At 44.9% G+C, this 21,361-nt stretch overlaps 1 protein-coding gene across 1 annotated transcript; it reads right to left on the bottom strand.

Moving 5' to 3' along the window:
• Nucleotides 1-900: 900 nt before the first annotated feature.
• LOC110504280 (deubiquitinase DESI2) lies at nt 901-20,094 on the bottom strand. Its single transcript, XM_036955334.1, has 5 exons — nt 18,419-20,094; nt 12,226-12,298; nt 9,743-9,836; nt 2,859-3,000; nt 901-2,654 (listed from the first exon to the last, which is right to left on the bottom strand). The coding sequence occupies exons 1-5, from the start codon at nt 18,455-18,457 to the stop codon at nt 2,412-2,414; spliced, it is 591 nt and encodes a 196-aa protein (XP_036811229.1). The 5' UTR covers nt 18,458-20,094; the 3' UTR covers nt 901-2,411.
• Between the last annotated feature and the right edge of the window lie 1,267 nt (nt 20,095-21,361).

Below are 21,361 nucleotides of genomic sequence, written 5' to 3'. Positions count from 1 at the left end.
TTTGTTGTTTTATTTTGACTTTATTTTTTACACTTTTATCTTTGACCATCATTCTATCCCCCGCCCAGCAACTCCACTCCCACTTGCCTAGTCAAATAAAAGGTTCTATAAAACAAATACATAGTTAGATTTTCCTCCCATTCAATGTTGTTTGTGTCAGACTCTGTGCGGCCTTATTGTATGCAATGCAACAGGACAAAATATATTGGTGTTATTCTTGTATCTTTTTATTCCATTACCATTCTTAAAATTGTGGCATCGTCTTTCAATTCAGGGAAAAGCACATTACCAATTGAGGTTAAAATTGACACAATAGAAAAAGTTATCCGATTGTTCTTCTCTGTAGAAAGTGTCAATGGTAAAGTATGGAATACTGACCTCTATAGAACCCATTTCAAATCCATGGGTTCAATTCACTGACCTCTATGGAACACATTTCAAATCCATGGGTTCAATTCACTGACCTCTATAGAACCCACTTCAACAAGAAGAACACAAATGATAATGCAAAAAAAAAAAGTGTTACTGCATTAAAAAATAAATACAAATATAGATTTAAAAATATAAGTATATAAACAAATAAATAGTTTTCCCCCACCTAGTTGTCATGGAGATGGTGTATGGTAATGAGACACCTGTGTAACAACCACAGGTCATGTGATTTCCTTCCTGAGAGGGGGATGGGGGTTACAGAGGGGGTGGAGGCAGACAGACAGAGACAGTAAACCAAGGAGAAGAGAAAGAAAGGACAATATTATTCTCCAGGAATACAATGGAGTGGGCTTCACAAGGCATACTATTGAATCTACAAGAGCGGCATTATAAACGCATGAACCGAAAAGGGCGAATAACATGTATCCTCATGTCTGTCTCATCTGAAAACAGCATTATTTGTGTTTATTTAATGGAATAGTAGTCAGTTTAGTACACTAGTCCAGAACTTGACTGGTAGGACCACTTCCCCCTTGTTTCAGGGAGCACGTGTGTAAATCCGACTCATTCAGAGACATTTCCACATCAATTCAAAAAGACATTTAGAAAACAAAACCCCTTTTCCTTCACACAATGCTCCCACTGTAACCCAGCCCCCCCCCCATACACACCAACTCAATCACTCTGTGAAATCAGCTGGGAAGGCAGTAGGGGAGGCAGCGGGGAGTGTCACCCAAGGCCTGTGATTCAACAGTTACTAGGAGTTTCATCATGAAAGATTTCCATGGAAGAAGAGTGTAAATGCAACTTTCAGAGTCATCTGACAGTGTTATTCACAATGGTGGTAAATTGGCAAAATACATGGGGTGCAGACATCATCTTGTTAAACAATGCACGAGACCATGCTATGGACAAATAACACCCTAATATAAATATTCATATGATAAAATGAATATGATCAGAGATTATATTTAGATGTCTTCACTTCTTGTTGTCGAATCCTCTGTTTCTTAGGCACATTGTTTTCAGTTAAGAATGACGTTTAACAGAAACGTCCTCGTTCAAAACAACCCACAGGTAGTTACTCCCAAACAGAGAATATATATCGCTATGTATGGTTGTGCTTCTTCAACTTCTAAAATGGCCAGCATATTAACTTACCCCAACACATCAACAAAACAGGCATCACTGATGATTACAACTGAAGGCCAAGTAAGGGAGTTATTGAACCTCTTCTGCTAATGCCACAATACCAGTGGTCTCAGACTTAAGACTGCATCCCGAAATTGGCCTAGGGTGTATCTCTGTGGTGTCAGATATACATCTAGTCTAAAGAAGAAGCTGCTCTGGAAGGAGGGCGTTAGGGATGAAGGCTGACAAAGGTTTAAAAATTCCTGGGAAAAAGACAAACACTAGAAAGTACCCCAGCCCTATAGTACATATTTTACCTTTATTTAACTTGGCAAGTCAGTTAAGAACAAATTCTTATTTTCAATAACGGCCTAGGAACAGATTTGTACCTTGTCAGCTCAGGGATTTGAACTCTGGTTACTAGTCCAACGCTCCAACCACTAGGCTACCCTGCCGTCCCTACATAACGTAGCTGTGGTCAATCTGAGAGAACCATGCCATGGTCTGAGTTAGTTTGTCAACGCCTATAACAAATCCTTCAGAATATATCTACCGTACTCTAAAAAAAGGGAGAAAAGCAGGAAAAGGATCCAAGAGGATTTCGCAGGTCCCCTTGGCCCGGCGGCTTTATGAGTTAGTACTAGCAGGCTAACTAATCATCCGTCCCCCATCTCTGTTCTCAGAGTGGTGGTACTATGAGGTCAGGTGGTTATTCAGTCAGGCCCACAGATGTAATATCACTACACATCCCCTGCAGGGCTGAGCTGGTGACCTTCTGGTCCAGAGGTCAAAGGTCATTGAAAGAGAGTCCTATTGGCTGTTCTCTTCAGACCTATACAGTCATTGGTTCAGACCCGTGTATGGCGACAGCTGTGTGAGGATCCGGTGCCCGCCCCAGCGGTCCCGGAGGCTGAGTTGGGGTCCTCGTCGCTGGACTCCCCGGCCTCCTTGTGGAGCCCCATGCTGATGTGGCTCTGGAGGGCAGCGGGGGTCAGCCACTCCTTAGGGAGGCAGGTCTGGAGGAAGGGCACGCAGGAGCTGAAGTAGGCCAGGCGGTTCACCCAGCGAGGGATCTCACGCCCACACAACAGCTGGAATAGAACGAGTACAACTTAAAAAAATACTCCACATAAAAATGTATTTTAAATTCAATAGGCATTATTAATTTAAAAAAAAAATGTTTTTTTTATCCAGTTATCAAGTTATTCACAATAACGTAAATATATTTCAGATATTGTACGTGTGATCAAAGAAACAAAATGTTGAATAATTGCATGAATGTTTCTCATACTGACCTCAGACAGCGAGGATGAGAAGTGGTTGCAGTTCTTGTGCATTAGATGGTAGGAGTTGCCCTTGAAATCTGTTCCCAGGTCCTCCATGATTTTATCCAGATCCTCCACAGCAAAGTCTGTTGTGCCCAAAGCGATGGCCTCCCTGTGTAGAACGAGGAGAAAACAAAGCTGATACAGACATACCAAACTTGGAGATAGCGGTGCTGGGTGTAACGGGGAAATATTTCATTAATTCCTCTCCTGTATATTATTTACTGTAACTAAGTACTGGAGGTTCCTACCTATAAGTACTGGGGATACTACCTATAAGTACTGAGGATACTACCTATAAGTACTGAGGATACTACCTATAAGTACTGAGGTTCCTACCTATAAGTACTGGGGATACTACCTATAAGTACTGAGGATACTACCTATAAGTACTGAGGATACTACCTATAAGTACGGAGGTTCCTACCTATTTATTTATTTATTTTATTTTATTTTACCTTTATTTAACCAGGTAGGCAAGTTGAGAACAAGTTCTCATTTACAACTGCGACCTGGCCAAGATAAAGCAAAGCAGTTCGACACATACAACGACACAGAGTTACACATGGAGTAAAACAAACATACAGTCAATAATACAGTATAAACAAGTCTATATACACAATGTGAGCAAATGAGGTGAGATAAGGGAGGTAAAGGCAAAAAGGCCATGGTGGCAAAGTAGATACAATATAGCAAGTAAAACACTGGAATGGTAGATTTGCAATGGGAGAATGTGCAAAGTAGAAATAAAAATAATGGGGGTGCAAAGGAGCAAAATAAATAAATTAATTAAATACAGTAGGGAAAGAGGTAGTTGTTTGGGCTAAATTATAGGTGGGCTATGTACAGGTGCAGTAATCTGTGAGCTGCTCTGACAGTTGGTGCTTAAAGCTAGTGAGGGAGATAAGTGTTTCCAGTTTCAGAGATTTTTGTAGTTCGTTCCAGTCATTGGCAGCAGAGAACTGGAAGGAGAGGCGGCCAAAGAAAGAATTGGTTTTGGGGGTGACTAAAGAGATATACCTGCTGGAGCGTGTGCTACAGGTGGGAGATGCAATGGTGACCAGCGAGCTGAGATAAGGGGGGACTTTACCTAGCAGGGTCTTGTAGATGACATGGAGCCAGTGGGTTTGGCGACGAGTATGAAGCGAGGGCCCTCACTCACCTGCTCTCTGTCCCCTCTTCACATCCCCTACCAGCCCTCACTCACCTGCTCTCTGTCCCCTCTTCACATCCCCTACCAGCCCTCACTCACCTGCTCTCTGTCCCCTCTTCACATCCCCTACCAGCCCTCACCTGCTCTCTGTCCCCTCTTCACATCTCCTACCAGCCCTCACTCACCTGCTCTCTGTCCCCTCTTCACATCCCCTACCAGCCCTCACTCACCTGCTCTCTGTCCCCTCTTCACATCCCCTACCAGCCCTCACCCACCTGCTCTCTGTCCCCTCTTCACATCCTCTACCAGCCCTCACTTACCTGCTCTCTGTCCCCTCTTCACATCCCCTACCAGCCCTCACTTACCTGCTCTCTGTCCCCTCTTCACATCCCCTACCAGCCCTCACCCACCTGCTCTCTGTCCCCTCTTCACATCCTCTACCAGCCCTCACCCACCTGCTCTCTGTCCCCTCTTCACATCTCCTACCAGCCCTCACTCACCTGCTCTCTGTCCCCTCTTCACATCCCCTACCAGCCCTCACTCACCTGCTCTCTGTCCCCTCTTCACATCCCCTACCAGCCCTCACCTGCTCTCTGTCCCCTCTTCACATCCCCTACCAGCCCTCACCCACCTGCTCTCTGTCCCCTCTTCACATCCCCTACCAGCCCTCACCCACCTGCTCTCTGTCCCCTCTTCACATCCCCTACCAGCCCTCACCTGCTCTCTGTCCCCTCTTCACATCCCCTACCAGCCCTCACCCACCTGCTCTCTGTCCCCTCTTCACATCCCCTACCAGCCCTCACCTGCTCTCTGTCCCCTCTTCACATCCCCTACCAGCCCTCACCCACCTGCTCTCTGTCCCCTCTTCACATCCCCTACCAGCCCTCACCCACCTGCTCTCTGTCCCCTCTTCACATCCCCTACCAGCCCTCACCCACCTGCTCTCTGTCCCCTCTTCACATCCCCTACCAGCCCTCACCCACCTGCTCTCTGTCCCCTCTTCACATCCCCTACCAGCCCTCACTTACCTGCTCTCTGTCCCCTCTTCACATCCCCTACCAGCCCTCACCCACCTGCTCTCTGTCCCCTCTTCACATCCCCTACCAGCCCTCACTTACCTGCTCTCTGTCCCCTCTTCACATCCCCTACCAGCCCTCACTTACCTGCTCTCTGTCCCCTCTTCACATCCCCTACCAGCCCTCACCCACCTGCTCTCTGTCCCCTCTTCACATCCCCTACCAGCCCTCACCCACCTGCTCTCTGTCCCCTCTTCACATCCCCTACCAGCCCTCACCCACCTGCTCTCTGTCCCCTCTTCACATCCTCTACCAGCCCTCACTTACCTGCTCTCTGTCCCCTCTTCACATCCCCTACCAGCCCTCACTTACCTGCTCTCTGTCCCCTCTTCACATCCCCTACCAGCCCTCACCCACCTGCTCTCTGTCCCCTCTTCACATCCTCTACCAGCCCTCACCCACCTGCTCTCTGTCCCCTCTTCACATCTCCTACCAGCCCTCACTCACCTGCTCTCTGTCCCCTCTTCACATCCCCTACCAGCCCTCACTCACCTGCTCTCTGTCCCCTCTTCACATCCCCTACCAGCCCTCACCTGCTCTCTGTCCCCTCTTCACATCCCCTACCAGCCCTCACCCACCTGCTCTCTGTCCCCTCTTCACATCCCCTACCAGCCCTCACCCACCTGCTCTCTGTCCCCTCTTCACATCCCCTACCAGCCCTCACCTGCTCTCTGTCCCCTCTTCACATCCCCTACCAGCCCTCACCCACCTGCTCTCTGTCCCCTCTTCACATCCCCTACCAGCCCTCACCTGCTCTCTGTCCCCTCTTCACATCCCCTACCAGCCCTCACCCACCTGCTCTCTGTCCCCTCTTCACATCCCCTACCAGCCCTCACCCACCTGCTCTCTGTCCCCTCTTCACATCCCCTACCAGCCCTCACCTGCTCTCTGTCCCCTCTTCACATCCCCTACCAGCCCTCACCCACCTGCTCTCTGTCCCCTCTTCACATCCCCTACCAGCCCTCACCCACCTGCTCTCTGTCCCCTCTTCACATCCCCTACCAGCCCTCACTTACCTGCTCTCTGTCCCCTCTTCACATCCCCTACCAGCCCTCACCCACCTGCTCTCTGTCCCCTCTTCACATCCCCTACCAGCCCTCACCCACCTGCTCTCTGTCCCCTCTTCACATCCCCTACCAGCCCTCACTTACCTGCTCTCTGTCCCCTCTTCACATCCCCTACCAGCCCTCACTTACCTGCTCTCTGTCCCCTCTTCACATCCTCTACCAGCCCTCACTCACCTGCTCTACATACAGCTTATCGGAGGGCATGTTTGCAGCTTTACAGCGAAGAAAACTACTTGTCTCTAGCCTAAACGGTTAAAAATATGACCCATATTACCGAAGGTGGCTTTAAAAAAAAATGTTGGAATTCGAGTGCATATTATATAGTTATTGGTTTGATAACAAACAACGTTGTTCAGTCACGTTACCTAGAAACATGGTAACAAACAACGTTGTTCAGTCACGTTACCTAGCAACATGGTTACAAACAACGTTGTTCAGTCATGTTACCTAGCAACATGGTAACAAACAACGTTGTTCAGTCATGTTACCTAGCAACATGGTAACAAACAACGTTGTTCAGTCACGTTACCTAGCAACATGGTTACAAACAACATTGTTCAGTCATGTTACCTAGCAACATGGTAACAAACAACGTTGTTCAGTCATGTTACCTAGCAACATGGTAACAAACAACGTTGTTCAGTCACGTTACCTAGCAACATGGTAACAAACAACATTGTTCAGTCATGTTACCTAGCTAGCTAACAACATGGTAACTTGACAGTAGGTTTAGGCACATTTGATTGGCCCAGGAGGAACGGAAAAGGATTAGCTTCTCGGGAGATGTGCTTCAAAAGGTTGGATTCATATAGGCCCAGTGGTGTAAAGTACTTAAGTAAAAATACTTTCACTTCTTAAGTATTTTTGTTGTGGCATCTGTACTTTCCTTTACATATTTTTGATAACTTTTACTTCACTACATTCCCAAAGAAAATGATGTACTTTTGTACTCCATACATTTTCCCTGACACCCAAAAGTCCTCGATACATTTTAAATGCTCAGCAGGAAAATTGTCTAATTTACACACTAAACAGAGAACATCCCTGGTCATCCTCTACTGCCTCTGATCTGGAGGACTCACTAAACAGAGAACATCCCTGGTCATCCCTACTGCCTCTGATCTGGAGGACTCACTAAACAGAGAACATCCCTGGTCATCCCTACTGCCTCTGATCTGGAGGACTCACTAAGCAGAGAACATCCCTGGTCATCCCTACTGCCTCTGATCTGGTGGACTCACTAAACAGAGAACATCTCTGGTCATCCCTACTGCCTCTGATCTGGTGGACTCACTAAACAGAGAACATCTCTGGGCATCCCTACTGCCTCTGATCTGGAGGACTCACTAAACAGAGAACATCCCTGGTCATCCCTACTGCCTCTGATCTTGCAGACTCACTAAACACATGCTTTGTTTGTAAAGGATGTCTGAGTGTTGGATTGAGCCCCTATCTGGAAATAAGTGTCCGTCTGCTTAGCTTAAAATAAGGAATTTGAAATTATTTATACTTGTACTTTTGATACTTAAGTATATATATATATATATATATATATATATATAAAACCAACTAATTTTAGACTTTTACTCAATTAATATTTTACTGGGTGACTTTCACTTTTACTTGAGTCATTTTCTATTAAGGTATCTTTACTTTTACTCAAGTATGACAATTGGGTAATTGTTCCACCACTGTATAGGCATAATGTAAGCCTAAACAATACTGAACAAAAATATAAAAACACAACATGCAACACTTTCAACATTTTTACTGAGTTACAGTTGATATGAGGAAATCAGCCCATTTAAATAACTTCATTAGGCACTAATCTATGGATTTCACATGACTTGGCTCATCGCGTTCTAGCGAGCGGGGCGGTGCGCCTGCAGGCTGACCTCGGGTCGTCAGGTGAAAGGTGCTTCCGGGTTAAGCTGTTAAAGAAGCGCGGTGTTTTTAAGGACGCATGACTCGACCTTCGCCTCCTGAGCCCGTTGGGGAGTTGCAGCAATGAGACAAGATCATAATTGGGGAGGAAAAAAATTGTAAAAAACTAAATAAAACAAAATGGTCCTCACAATGGGCCACAGGATCTCTTCATAGTATTTCTGTGCATTCAAAATGCCATTGATAAAACGCAATTATGTTCGTTGTCCGTAGCTTATGCCTACCCATACCATAACCTCACCGCCACCATGGGGCACATTACCGGCTTGGCTGCGCCACTATGTAAAGATATCAGAGCAAAGTGAAACTGATAATGACACAGTAACTTTGATCGCCAATGACACTGTCGTGAATTGCGAAACAAGCCAGTCATACATTCAGAGCGTTATTATGTTCCTCGGTTAATTCAGTGCATTTCAGCAGTAGGTCTAGTCTATCTCGACACAGAGCGCAGCGTTGTCCAATCATACAAACGCAATTAAACCAAATGCAAATGACCGAAGTTTTCTAAACTTACTAGATAACCTCCAACGAATGACAGAATATCTCCTATTTGTCAAAATCAAGTTGATGATTATACAGATAGCAGATCAGCTCATGAATAAAGGGGCGATGGAGAGTGGAAATAGTTGAAATATCAAGGTAACTGTTTAAAAAATATATCCATATCTCCTCTCATACGGTTTATTGATCACACATTCTCTACCGAAGCTCTCATAGGGGCAGCAATACGAGACAGCGCAGAGAAGCGGGTGAAATGTTTTAAAGCAGTATTTTGACATGGATTGGCAAGAGACGTGCTTTTTAATGCAACCTATGGATTACAGAATAAAATTAGGAATTTATGCGAGACAGGAGTCAGAATTTTGCGATTGGGATGATAGAAAAATAGCCTAGACTCTATAGAAGGCTACGACGCGAGTCAATAGATACATAATACTCTTGATTTAGGTTACATTGTTGCAAGCTAAATGTTTCTGATCAGTGATCGATGAGCAAACAAATATATACCACTTCTACTTGTCCAGCCAGAGATCAATTAACCAAATATACGCTTGCATAACAAGTTAGCAAAATGTTCTGATTGGCTAATATATGAGCAAACATGAATAATGATCATTAGCACTCACATCAATTTAGCGCACATTTCCCCATTCTAATTGTTACCTAATGATTCAGTGAAAACAAAAATGGAATGATTTATAGTGGAGTCGCCCAAACGTGAATCAAAGCAGCGCGATTGGGCTGTCCCAATCAAAATGGCGCTGAAATGACCATCTACTGTAGGCGACCACACATGACTGACTGACTATACGTTCTTCCCAACACTAGTTTAAGTAAATATAGCCTACTGTTTTATAAATTGTATTTTTATTTTAGAAATCTGGCTTTTTTTTCTGGTTTGAGCTCATTTAATATCTGTGATGTCCGACCAGGCCTGGGCTCGGGCTTCTGCTCACCGGACTGGGATCGGATGTTCACTTCAGATGAGAACTCTTAAAACTGCATTCTGATCTTCTGTTGTGAAACAGAGGCCATTGACCCCCTTTTTTAATGTGACAAGGCCCTCTGTAGAACCCTGTGTGTGTGTGTCTGTGATGATTGTAAACTCACTTGAATTTGAAGGTCTCTCCTAATTCAGTGGTGTTTCCAGGGTTTATTTCAAATACACCACTAAACGGGTACGGGTGACCTCCATACGCAAACTCTGTAATAAAGACGAGAAGAAAAGGAACACCTTGAACATCAGAGATGTATCGTCGCTCACATTACAGGTGGGAGGAATGAAAAGAGAAAAACAAATGTTGTCACCACCTCGCCTTCCAACAAAGGAACTGTGTAGCAAGCTGAAAGTGAGAAGATACTGTGTGTGGTGAAAAGATATCACATGGTGTGAGAAGATATCGTGTTGGTGTGAGAAGATATCGTGTGAGAAGACATCGTGTTGGTGTGAGAAGATATCGTGTTGGTGTGAGAAGATATCGTGTTGGTGTGAGAAGATATCGTGTGGTGTTGGTGTGTGAAGATATCATGTGGTGTGAGAAGATATCGTGTTGGTGTGAGAAAATATTGTGTGGTGTGAGAAGATATCGTGTTGGTGTTGGTGTGTGAAGATATCACGTGGTGTGAGAAAATATCATGTTGGTGTGAGAAGATATCATGTGGTGTGAGAAGATATCATGTGGTGTTGGTGTGTGAAGCTATCGTGTTGGTGTGAGAAGATATCATGTGGTGTGAGAAGATATCATGTGGTGTGAGAAGATATCATGTGGTGTGAGAAGATATCGTGTTGGTGTGAGAAGATATCATGTGTGTGAGAAGATATCGTGTTGGTGTGAGAAGATATCATGTGGTGTGAGAAGATATCATGTGGTGTGAGAAGATATCGTGTTGGTGTGAGAAGATATCATGTGTGTGAGAAGATATCGTGTTGGTGTGAGAAAATATTGTGTGGTGTGAGAAGATATCGTGTTGGTGTGAGAAGATATCGTGTTGGTGTGTGAAGATATCACGTGGTGTGAGAAAATATCATGTTGGTGTGAGAAGATATCATGTGGTGTGAGAAGATATCATGTGGTGTGAGAAGATATCATGTGGTGTTGGTGTGTGAAGCTATCGTGTTGGTGTGAGAAGATATCATGTGGTGTGAGAAGATATCATGTGGTGTGAGAAGATATCGTGTTGGTGTGAGAAGATATCATGTGGTGTGAGAAGATATCATATGGTGTTGGTGGAAGAAGATATCATGTGGTGTTGGTGTGAGAAGATATCGTGTTGGTGTGAGAAGATATTGTGTGGGTGTGAGAAGATATCATGTGGTGTGAGAAGATATCATGTTGGTGTGAGAAGATATCATGTGGTGTGAGAAGATATCATGTGGTGTGAGAAGATATCATATGGTGTTGGTGGAAGAAGATATCATGTGGTGTTGGTGTGAGAAGATATCGTGTTGGTGTGAGAAGATATCGTGTTGGTGTGAGAAGATATCGTGTTGGTGTGAGAAGATATCGTGTTGGTGTGTGAAGATATCATGTGGTGTGAGAAAATATCATGTTGGTGTGAGAAGATATCATGTGGTGTGAGAAGATATCATGTGGTGTGAGAAGATATCATGTGGTGTTGGTGTGTGAAGCTATCGTGTTGGTGTGAGAAGATATCATGTGGTGTGAGAAGATATCATGTGGTGTGAGAAGATATCGTGTTGGTGTGAGAAGATATCATGTGGTGTGAGAAGATATCATGTGGTGTGAGAAGATATCATGTGGTGTTGGTGGAAGAAGATATCATGTGGTGTTGGTGTGAGAAGATATCGTGTTGGTGTGAGAAGATATCGTGTTGGTGTGAGAAGATATCGTGTTGGTGTGAGAAGATATCGTGTTGGTGTGAAAAGATATCGTGTTGGTGTGAGAAGATATCGTGTTGGTGTGAGAACATATCGTTTGGTGTGAGAAGATATCGTTTGGTGTGAGAAGATATCGTGTTGGTGTGTGAAGATATCATGTGGGTGTGAGAAGATATCATGTGGTGTGAGAGGATATCGTGTGGTGTTCGATCAATGTGTCATCCTGGCTGATAGGCTCCTCATGACTACATAATCTATTATAACGCAGAAAAAACATCCTCTTATTTAAAAAAACTATGAATTACCCTGTGAAAGTTACGTGATCTTCCGCGTTACTTCTGGGTCGTGTCCCCTAATCTTTTGAACGGGCTTGACGATTATATCATCAAATTCGAGAAAATGCAGACGTGTAAGAGATACATAAAAATCACACGTGTGTTTATGGGTGTATTGACATCTGCCAGATGCCTTTCTTGAAGTGTTTAATAAATAAGGTCGGTCGGTCGGTCGGTCGGTCGGTCGGTGGTAAAACTCTCTCTCTCTCCACACATTATGATTCAGTGGTGAGTAACTCAGGAGGAAAGATCAACAAAATGACAGAACCTCAATGGGATAGAGGCTGTAGAGAGACGTTCCACATCGAACATTCCATTTAGCCAACAGCACACTGACTGAATGAATGAATGGGTGAGTGAGTGAGTGAGTGAGTGAATGGCTGGATGAATGAAAAAGTAATGAAGGTCTTCCTCTGTACCTCGGCCATAGATCTCAATGCCTGAGTGGTAGACTCCAACACCCAGAGTGGAAGTGTACTCGTTGATCCAGTACTGAATAGAGACAGAGAGAGAGACAGAGAGAGAGACAGAGAGAGACAGAGAGAGAGACAGAGAGAGAGACAGAGAGAGAGAGAGATGGAGAGAGACAGAGAGAGACAGAGCAGAGAGACAGAGAGAGAGAGAGACAGAGAGAAAAAGAAAGACAGAGAGAGAGAAAGAAAGACAGAGAGAGAGACAGAGAGAGAGAAAGAAAGACAGAGAGACAGAGAGAGAGAAAGAAAGACAGAGAGAGAGAGAGAGAGAAAGACAGAGAGAGAGACAGAGAGAGAGAGAGAAAGACAGAGAGAGAGACAGAGACAGACAGAGAGAGAGAGACAGAGAGGGAGAGGGAGAGAGAGATTCAACAGTTAGATGTCCTGGAACGGTTGGAATGCCATTTCCCCCCCTTCAAAACTGAAATATGAGAGCGAGTTTGCGTGGTTAAAAAAAAAAAAAAAAATCGCACATTTTGTATTTTGAATTTCAAATCCTGAAATGAAATGCACAGTAAAATTGTAATCAAAGTGTTAATAGAAGCATGTCTGACCACCAAACCACATGTTCACAGAAACACTGGGAAAGTTAAAAAAGGATGCTACTCATAATCTCCTCTACACATACAGAACCCCCCCCCCCCCCCCCCTCTTACAGAAACCCTCTCTTCCCAATCAGGGTACCTGTAATAAAGGCTAATCGAGTGTCTCAGATTAGAAGTGCTGTTTTCAGTTTAGCCTTTTAGAGCAGAGATAATAAATAATATAATAATAATAATAATTAATAATAAAGGTCACATGGGACAGGGAAGACCTGATCTGAGATCAACTTTATACGGATGGACCCAGACCTTCGGTAGCACCCCATCACCACAGATTATCCTCCCTAAAAGCAAACTTTTCGACAATGCAGAGAGAAAAATAGAAAAATTACAGAAAAATAATAACACAAGGAATAAATACATACTGGATACCAGGTACTAACATGGCTATATACCCGGGGTACCAGGTACTAACATGGCTATATACAGGGAGTACCAGGTACTAACATGGCTATATACCCGGGGTACCAGGTACTAACATGGCTATATACAGGGAGTACCAGGTAATAACATGGCTATATACCCGGGGTACCAGGTAATAACATGGCTATATACAGGGAGTACCAGGTACTAACATGGCTATATACCCAGGGTACCAGGTACTAACATGGCTATATACAGGAAGTACCAGGTAATAACATGGTTATATACAGGAAGTACCAGGTAATAACATGGCTATATACAGGGAGTACCAGGTAATAACATGGCCCATAATGACAAAGCGAAAACAGGTTTTTAGAATTGTGTGCAAATTTATTACAAATAAAAACATTCAGGCCGGCCTCCCGAGTGGCGCAGTGGTCTAAGGCACTGCATCGCAGTGCTAGCTGTGCCACTAAAGGTTCTGGTTTCGAGTCCAGGCTCTGTTGATGACTGCTGTGAGCGGGAGACCCATGGGGCGGTTAGGGGAGGGCTTAGCCGGCAGGGATGTTCCGGTCCCATCACGCACTAGCGACTCCTGTGGCCGGCCGGGCGCAGTGCACGCTGACCAGGTCGCCAGGTGTACGGTGTTTCCTCCGACACATTGGTGCGGCTGGCTTCCGGGTTAAGTTGGCGTTGTGTCAAGAAGCAGTGCGGCTTGGTTGGGTTGTGTTTCGGAGGACACACGGCTCTCGACCTTCGCCTCTCCCGAGTCCGTACGGAAGTTGCAGCGATGGGACAAGACTGTAACTACCAATTGGATACCACGAAATTGGGGAGAAAAGGGGTTAAAAAAGTACACCTTTTTTTAAATTAATAAACAGGTATTCAGACCCTTTGCTTTGAGACTCTACATTGAGCTCCGGTGCATCCTGTTTCCATTGATCATCCTTGAGATGTTTCTACAACTTGATCGGAGTCCATCTGTGGATAAATTCAATTGATTGGATATGATTTGGAAAAGCACACACCTGTCTTTATAAGGTCTCACAGTTGACAGTGCATGTCAGAGCAAAAAAATCAAGCCATGAGGTCGAAGGATTTGCCAGAGCTCCGAGACAGGATTGTGTCGAGATACAGATCTGGGGACGGGTACCAAAAAATGTTTGCAACACAGTGGCCTCCATCATTCTTAAATTGAATACATTTGGAACCACCAACTCTTCCTATATCTGGCCGCCCGGCCAAACTGAGCAATCGGGGGAGAAGGGCCTTGGTCAGGGAGGTGACCAAGAACCCGATGGTCATTCTGACAGAATTCCAGAGTTGGGAGAACCTTCGAGAAGGGCAACCATCTCTGCAGCACTCCACCAATCTGGCCTTTATGGAAGAGTGGCCAGACGGAAGCCATTCCTTTGTAATAGGCACATGACAGCCCGCTTGGAGTTTGCCAAAAGGCACCTAAAGGACTCTCAGACCATGACAAATAAGGTGTTCTTGTCTGATGAAACCAAGATTGAACTCTTTGGCCTGAATGCCAAGTGTCACGTCTGGAGGAAATCAGGCACCATCCCTACGGTGAAGCATGGTGGTGGCAGCATTATGTTGTGGGGATGTTTTTCAGTGGCAGTGACTGGGAGACTAGTCAGGATCGAGGGAAAGATGAACGGAGAAAAGTACAAAGAGATCCTTGATGAAAACCTGCTCCAGAGCTCTCAGGACCTCAGACTGGGGTGAAGATTCACCTTCCAACAGGACAACACTGTATTCGCTGCCAAAGGTGCTTCAACAAAGTACTGAGTAAAGGGTCTGAATACTTATGTAAACGTGATATTTCAGTTTCTTATGCTTAATAAAATGTGTATAATTTCTAAAAATCTGTTTTTTTGCTTTGTCGTTATGGTGTATTGTGTGTAGATTGTTGAGTGGAAAACACAATTGAATACATTTTAGAATATTGTAACAAATTGTGGAAAAAGTCAAGGGTTCTGAATACTTTCTGAATGCGCTGTATTTCGCTTGGGGGTAGAAGCTGTTCAGGGTCCTGTTGGTTCCAGACCTGGTGCATCGGTACCACTTGCCGAGCAGCAGCAGAGAGAACAGTCTATCACTTAGGTGGCTGGAGTCTTTTACAACTGTTAGGGCCTTCCTCTGACACTGCCTAGTGTAGAGGTCCTGGATGGTAGGGATCTCGGCCCCAGTGACTGGGCGGTATGCAATATCCTCTGTAGTGCCTAGTGGTCGGGTCCCAAGCAGTTGCCATACCAAGCGGTGATGCAGGCAGTCAAGATGCTCTCATTGTTGCAGCCGTATAACTTTTTGAGGATCTAAGGGCCCATGCTGAATCTTTTCAGCCTCCGGAATGTGAGGAGGTGTTGTTGTGATCTCTTCACGACTGTGTTGGTGTGGTAGGATCAGGATAATTCTTTAGTAATGTGGACACACCGATGAACTTGAAGCTCTCGACCTGCTCCACGACAGCCCAGTCGATGTAAACGTGCTCGACCCTCCGTTTCCTGTAGTCCACGATCAGCTCCTTTGTCTTGCTAACTTTGAGGGAGATGTTGTCCTAGCGCCACACAGCCAGGTCTTGGACCTCCTTGCTGTAGGCTAACTCATCATCGTCAGTGATCAGGCCTACCACCGAGTCGTGTGTGGCCATGCAGTCGTGGGTTAACAGCGAGTACTAAGCACGCACCCCTGAGGGGCCCCAATACCAAGGGTCAGCGTGGAGGATGTGTTGTTGCCCACTCTAACCACCTCTAACCAGCAGGAAGTCAAGGATCCAGTTGCAGAGGGAGGTGTTTAAGCCCAGGGTCCTTAGCTTAGTGATGAGCTTGGAGGGCACTATGGTATTGAATGCTGAGCTGTAGTCAATTAACAGCATTCTCACGTAGGTGTTCCCTTTGTCCAGGTGGGAAAGGACAGTGTGGAGTGCAATAGAGATTACATCATCTGTGGATCTGTTGGGGCGGTATGCAAATTGGAGTGGGTCTAATGTTTCTGGGATGATGCTGTTGATGTGAGCCACGAACAGCCTTTCAAAGCATTTCATGGCTACAGATGTGAGTGCTTCGGGCCGATAGCTATTTAGACCGGTTACCTTGGCGTTCTTGGGCAAAAGGGACTATGGTGATCTATTTGAAACATGTAAGTATTACAGACTGGGTCAGAGAGAGGTTGGGAATGTCAGTGAAGACACTTGGCAGGTGGTCAACGCACACTCCGTCTGGCCCTGCAGCTTTGTGAATGTTAACCTGTTTAAAGGTCTTACACACATCAGCTACAGAGAGCATGATCACACAGTCATCCAGAACAGCTGGTGGTCTTATGCATGGTTCAGCTTGCGTCACTGGGCAGCTCACGGCTGGGTTTCCCTTTATAATCCGTGATAGTTTGCGAGCCCTGCCACATTCGACGAGTGTCAGAGCCGGTGAGGTAAGACTCGATCTTGGTCCTGTATTGACGCTTTGCCATGTTTGATGGTTCATCGAAGGGCGTAGCGAGATTACTTACAAACGTCTGAATTAGCGTCCCGCTCCTTGAAAATGGCAGCTGTAGCCTTTAGCTCGGTGCGGATGTTGCCTGTAATGGATGGCTTCTGATTGGGATATGTACGGTCACTGTGGGGACGACGTCGTCGATGCACTTATTAATGAAGCCTGTGACTGATGTGATAAACTTCTCAATGCCATCGGATAAATCCCCGGGAACATATTCCAGTCTGTGCTCGCAATCAGACCTCCTCCTGTACCCGTGTGAGTGGGGTGGGAAGGGGGGGGTAAAAGACATTCACAGCCCACCAGCTGGACCCTCCATTAATAATAGATAATGGAGACTTTCCTGACTGACACAGTGCTAGTGGAACACTATCTATAAGCTTACTGTTGCAGGCTCTCACATTCGGTATCCAACCAACTATTCTGTCTTAATTAGAATTGGTAAACTGATAAGGCAAAGAAGCTAACTTTATTTTGTGGACTAGATTACTGGAGTGCTTTGCTATTGGTCTTTCATTTGAATTTGACATTATCTGAAACACACCACTGAAAGAATCACCTTTAGTATTTGGTAAAACCATGTCTTGCATCTATGCAGTCTAACGCTGGAATGATGCTCGCAGTCTCTGAGGAACTCCCACATTACATTCCATTGTCTTTCCATGCAGAAATATCATGCCTCATTTCACACCCATCCTCCAATATCTCTGTCTGTCTGTCTCTCTGCGTCACTGTCTTTTAGAAATCAACCCATCACTCCTTCAGTTCTCTCAATGCTCAGGCACAGAGTACAGTAATTCAAATGTATTCCTGTCTTCACTTGTCTTAGGTTCTTATTGCTGTTATTCAAAAAGTGTTTAGGACTAGAGCTCTACGAACCAGGGTTGGGGCAAATTCCATTTCAAATCAACTCATTGCTTTTCAATGAGGTGCTCCCGAGTCCCAACCCATGATCACTTCTCTCGTTCTCTCTCTGGGGTCGCACCCTTCTCTCTCTCTGGGGTCGCACCCTTCTCCAGCAGCCCCTGCATGACCTATAGTGTGCCAACCTGAGGGTCCCAGACATAGAGCAGTCCGGGCAAATGCCAGATGGGCCGGTACATCTTTAGCCCAGTGGGCCGGTCTAAATGGTGGAGTTTCGAGCAAAATACTGTTACCACAATAGGCCGGTGTGGTAGAAATGCCCGGGCTGATTTATGGTCCCAGTCTGTCCCTACTCCCAACAAAGCAGAGCAAACACTGGGATTTAATCAGGCGTTTTTATCAGCTCCACTGGGGTCCTCATCTGTGACTGCTGGCCTGGAGACATCAGAGGAGAGGTGAGGAGCCAACTATGCACCTGCCTGGTTGTCAAATACATCCCTGTGGGTGTGTGTTGGTTCTTCTATCCTTGTGGGGACCTAAAATCCCCACAAGGATAGTAAAACAAGAAAAATAATCCCTCGTGGTGACATGTCCCACGTCCCCTTGAGGATAAAGGGGTTAGAATTAGGTTTAGGGTTACGGAAAATAGGATTTTGAATGGAAATTCCTTTTAGGTTCCCACGAGGATAGAACAAATCGCGCGTGCGTGCGTGCGTGTGTGTGTGTGTGTGTGTGTGTGACAATAGTAGGTTAAGTATGTTACATTGATTCCCATGCAAAATCATGTCACTGAGTGTAAACACACAATCTTACCATATCATACACATTAAGGATGACAGGTTCATTAGCCATGGTTTAATCCTGAGATGGCAAGGCAACGTCGTCCTCTCCCTCCGACGTAATTGCTCTGGGAATAGTTAGCACCTCTCGCCCCCGACACCCAAGAGGCGCATAGGATGGTCCTCTGCTGATGTGCGCTTCCCGGATGGGCTACTCACACCGCGGCGTATTGGACTGAACGGAGCACCAGGGTAGATGAATGATGGTTATAATAATGTCTGTCATGCTCTGTCCTCAGCCAAAATAATACATTCTGTCCAATAATTATGTCCGTTCAAAAGCTACGAGTATCTAGACTCTAGAGGTAGATAAAAAAAAGTATCAAATATCAAAGCGGGGAAACGTAATGTTTCCTTTCTGGCTGTAAAGACCACAGGCACGCACAAAACAAATCCGTGTAGTTAGCTCACTAGCTAGCTCGAACTAGCCAGTTGCAGAACTTTTATTAACAAGGCCCATTTCCATTACCAAGCGAGAAAAATAAGGGCTCTGGAAACCAAACCTTCGGTTGCCTCTGTTATCGCATAAACTGCGATCAGCTAAAACAGCACAGCTGGCCTGGGAGGATGATGATGATGATAATCAGAGGTTGAGACGAAGAGAGATTGATAAATGGGCCCAAAATCTGTCTTATCCAGCAGGTGGCGTTTTTTGAAAGTTTTTTTTTTTTAACCTTTATTTAAACTAGGCAAGTCAGTGAAGAAGAACAAATTCTGATTTACAATGAGTGTGGAATTTGGTTAACAAAAAAAGTAATGGTTTATTTGCAAGGTGTGGCTTATTTGATCGAATAGAAGTTTCATATTGTTTAAGTTGTTATGAGTGTAACGTTACCGGTATAAGTAGGACACGTGATATCGCGGAAACAATTGAGAGAAAAAAATTACTTTATATCGGAGATCTGTCCTCTCATTGGCTAGAATGGTCCCACCTGATCTTGCCTCCTACCGACTGCTTTCCATTTTGAAGACAGTCATTTTAACAGAGCTTGAGTATCTGGTTAATCACTCGAGAATCTGGTTAATCACTCGAGAATCTGGTTAATCACCCGAGAATCTGGTTAATCACTCAAGTATCTGGTTAATCACTCGAGAATCTGGTTAATCACTCGAATCTGGTTAATCACCCGAGAATCTGGTTAATCACCCGAGAATCTGGTTAATCACTCGAGAATCTGGTTAATCACCCGAGAATCTGGTTAATCACCCGAGAATCTGGTTAATCACCCGAGAATCTGGTTAATCACTCGAGAATCTGGTTAATCACCCGAGAATCTGGTTAATCACCCGAGAATCTGGTTAATCACCCGAGTATCTGGTTAATCACTCGAGAATCTGGTTAATCACTCGAGAATCTGGTTAATCACCCGAGTATCTGGTTAATCACTCGAGAATCTGGTTAATCACACGAGTATCTGGTTAATCACCCGAGTATCTGGTTAATCACCCGAGAATCTGGTTAATCACTCGAGTATCTGGTTAATCACCCGAGAATCTGGTTAATCACCCGAGTATCTGGTTAATCACCCGAGAATCTGGTTAATCACCCGAGAATCTGGTTAATCACCCGAGAATCTGGTTAATCACTCGAGTATCTGGTTAATCACTCGAGTATCTGGTTAATCACTCGAGTATCTGGTTAATCACCCGAGTATCTGGTTAATCACTCGAGAATCTGGTTAATAACTCGAGAATCTGGTTAATCACTCGAGAATCTGGTTAATCACTCGAGTATCTGGTTAATCACTCGAGAATCTGGTTAATCACCCGAGTATCTGGTTAATCACTCGAGAATCTGGTTAATCACTCGAGAATCTGGTTAATCACTCGAGAATCTGGTTAATCACTCGAGAATCTGGTTAATCACTCGAGAATCTGGTTAATCACTCGAGTATCTGGTTAATCACTCGAGAATCTGGTTAATCACTCGAGAATCTGGTTAATCACTCGAGAATCTGGTTAATCACCCGAGAATCTGGTTAATCACTCGAGAATCTGGTTAATCACCCGAGTATCTGGTTAATCACTCGAGAATCTGGTTAATCACTCGAGAATCTGGTTAATCACTCGAGAATCTGGTTAATCACTCGAGAATCTGGTTAATCACTCGAGAATCTGGTTAATCACCCGAGAATCTGGTTAATCACTCGAGTATCTGGTTCATCTGTGTGATGCTTTTTGTACGAATCCGGGATATTAACTGCAGAATATCACTTCTCTCAAAGGCGGCGATAAGGCAAAATATATAGATATATAGATAGTATATAACAGATAGCTGGCAATAGATTTCCGTATTGTTTTAAGGTTCACTTTTGTCTTGTCAGCTGTGGTGGTAAAAGCTAGCAATAGCGCAGGTATAGGACGTATCCAAGCCATGATCATTGTAGCTGGTGAAGCAGTTGAGTTAGTAAACAACAGTCGCGGATGATGTGGCTTTTCATCACACAGACAGATTGAGAGTCGAGTCGTTTTCCTGTAGTTGGCTACTGTCCTCCGCCTGCCTGTCCGATGATATCCTCCCCATCCCAACATTATCTCTCACCGGAAAAACAACAAAAAGTGTCCTCCGGTCTCCAGAAACTGCTCAAAAGAAACTGAATGAAATCACTTTGGTGCGGGTTATGACTAGATTTCATACCGTATTTGTCCGATTTGGCCTTACGTCGCAGGTTAGAATTTACGTAGCAGGTTAGAATTTACGTCGCAGGTTAGAATTTACGTCGCAGGTTCAGAGAATTAGGAAAATTATAGGGGGAAAAAAGCTAAAACGTTTATGTTAATTTAACAAACGCTGTATCCCTTCTAGCCATGACCTGTGTTGCGCGTCGCAGCGGGGAGGGGGGCATGCTTCTCTGTGAACGGGAACGAGTAAATGTCTTCCGCCACTACTTATGTCAATGCTGAGCTATATGAAGCC

This window comes from Oncorhynchus mykiss, chromosome 19 (genome assembly GCF_013265735.2).
Source record: "Oncorhynchus mykiss isolate Arlee chromosome 19, USDA_OmykA_1.1, whole genome shotgun sequence".
In the NCBI taxonomy this organism is placed as follows: Eukaryota; Metazoa; Chordata; class Actinopteri; order Salmoniformes; family Salmonidae; genus Oncorhynchus; species Oncorhynchus mykiss.
Note: the sequence above shows the minus strand (reverse complement) of the source record. Positions and strands in the feature narration are given on the sequence as shown.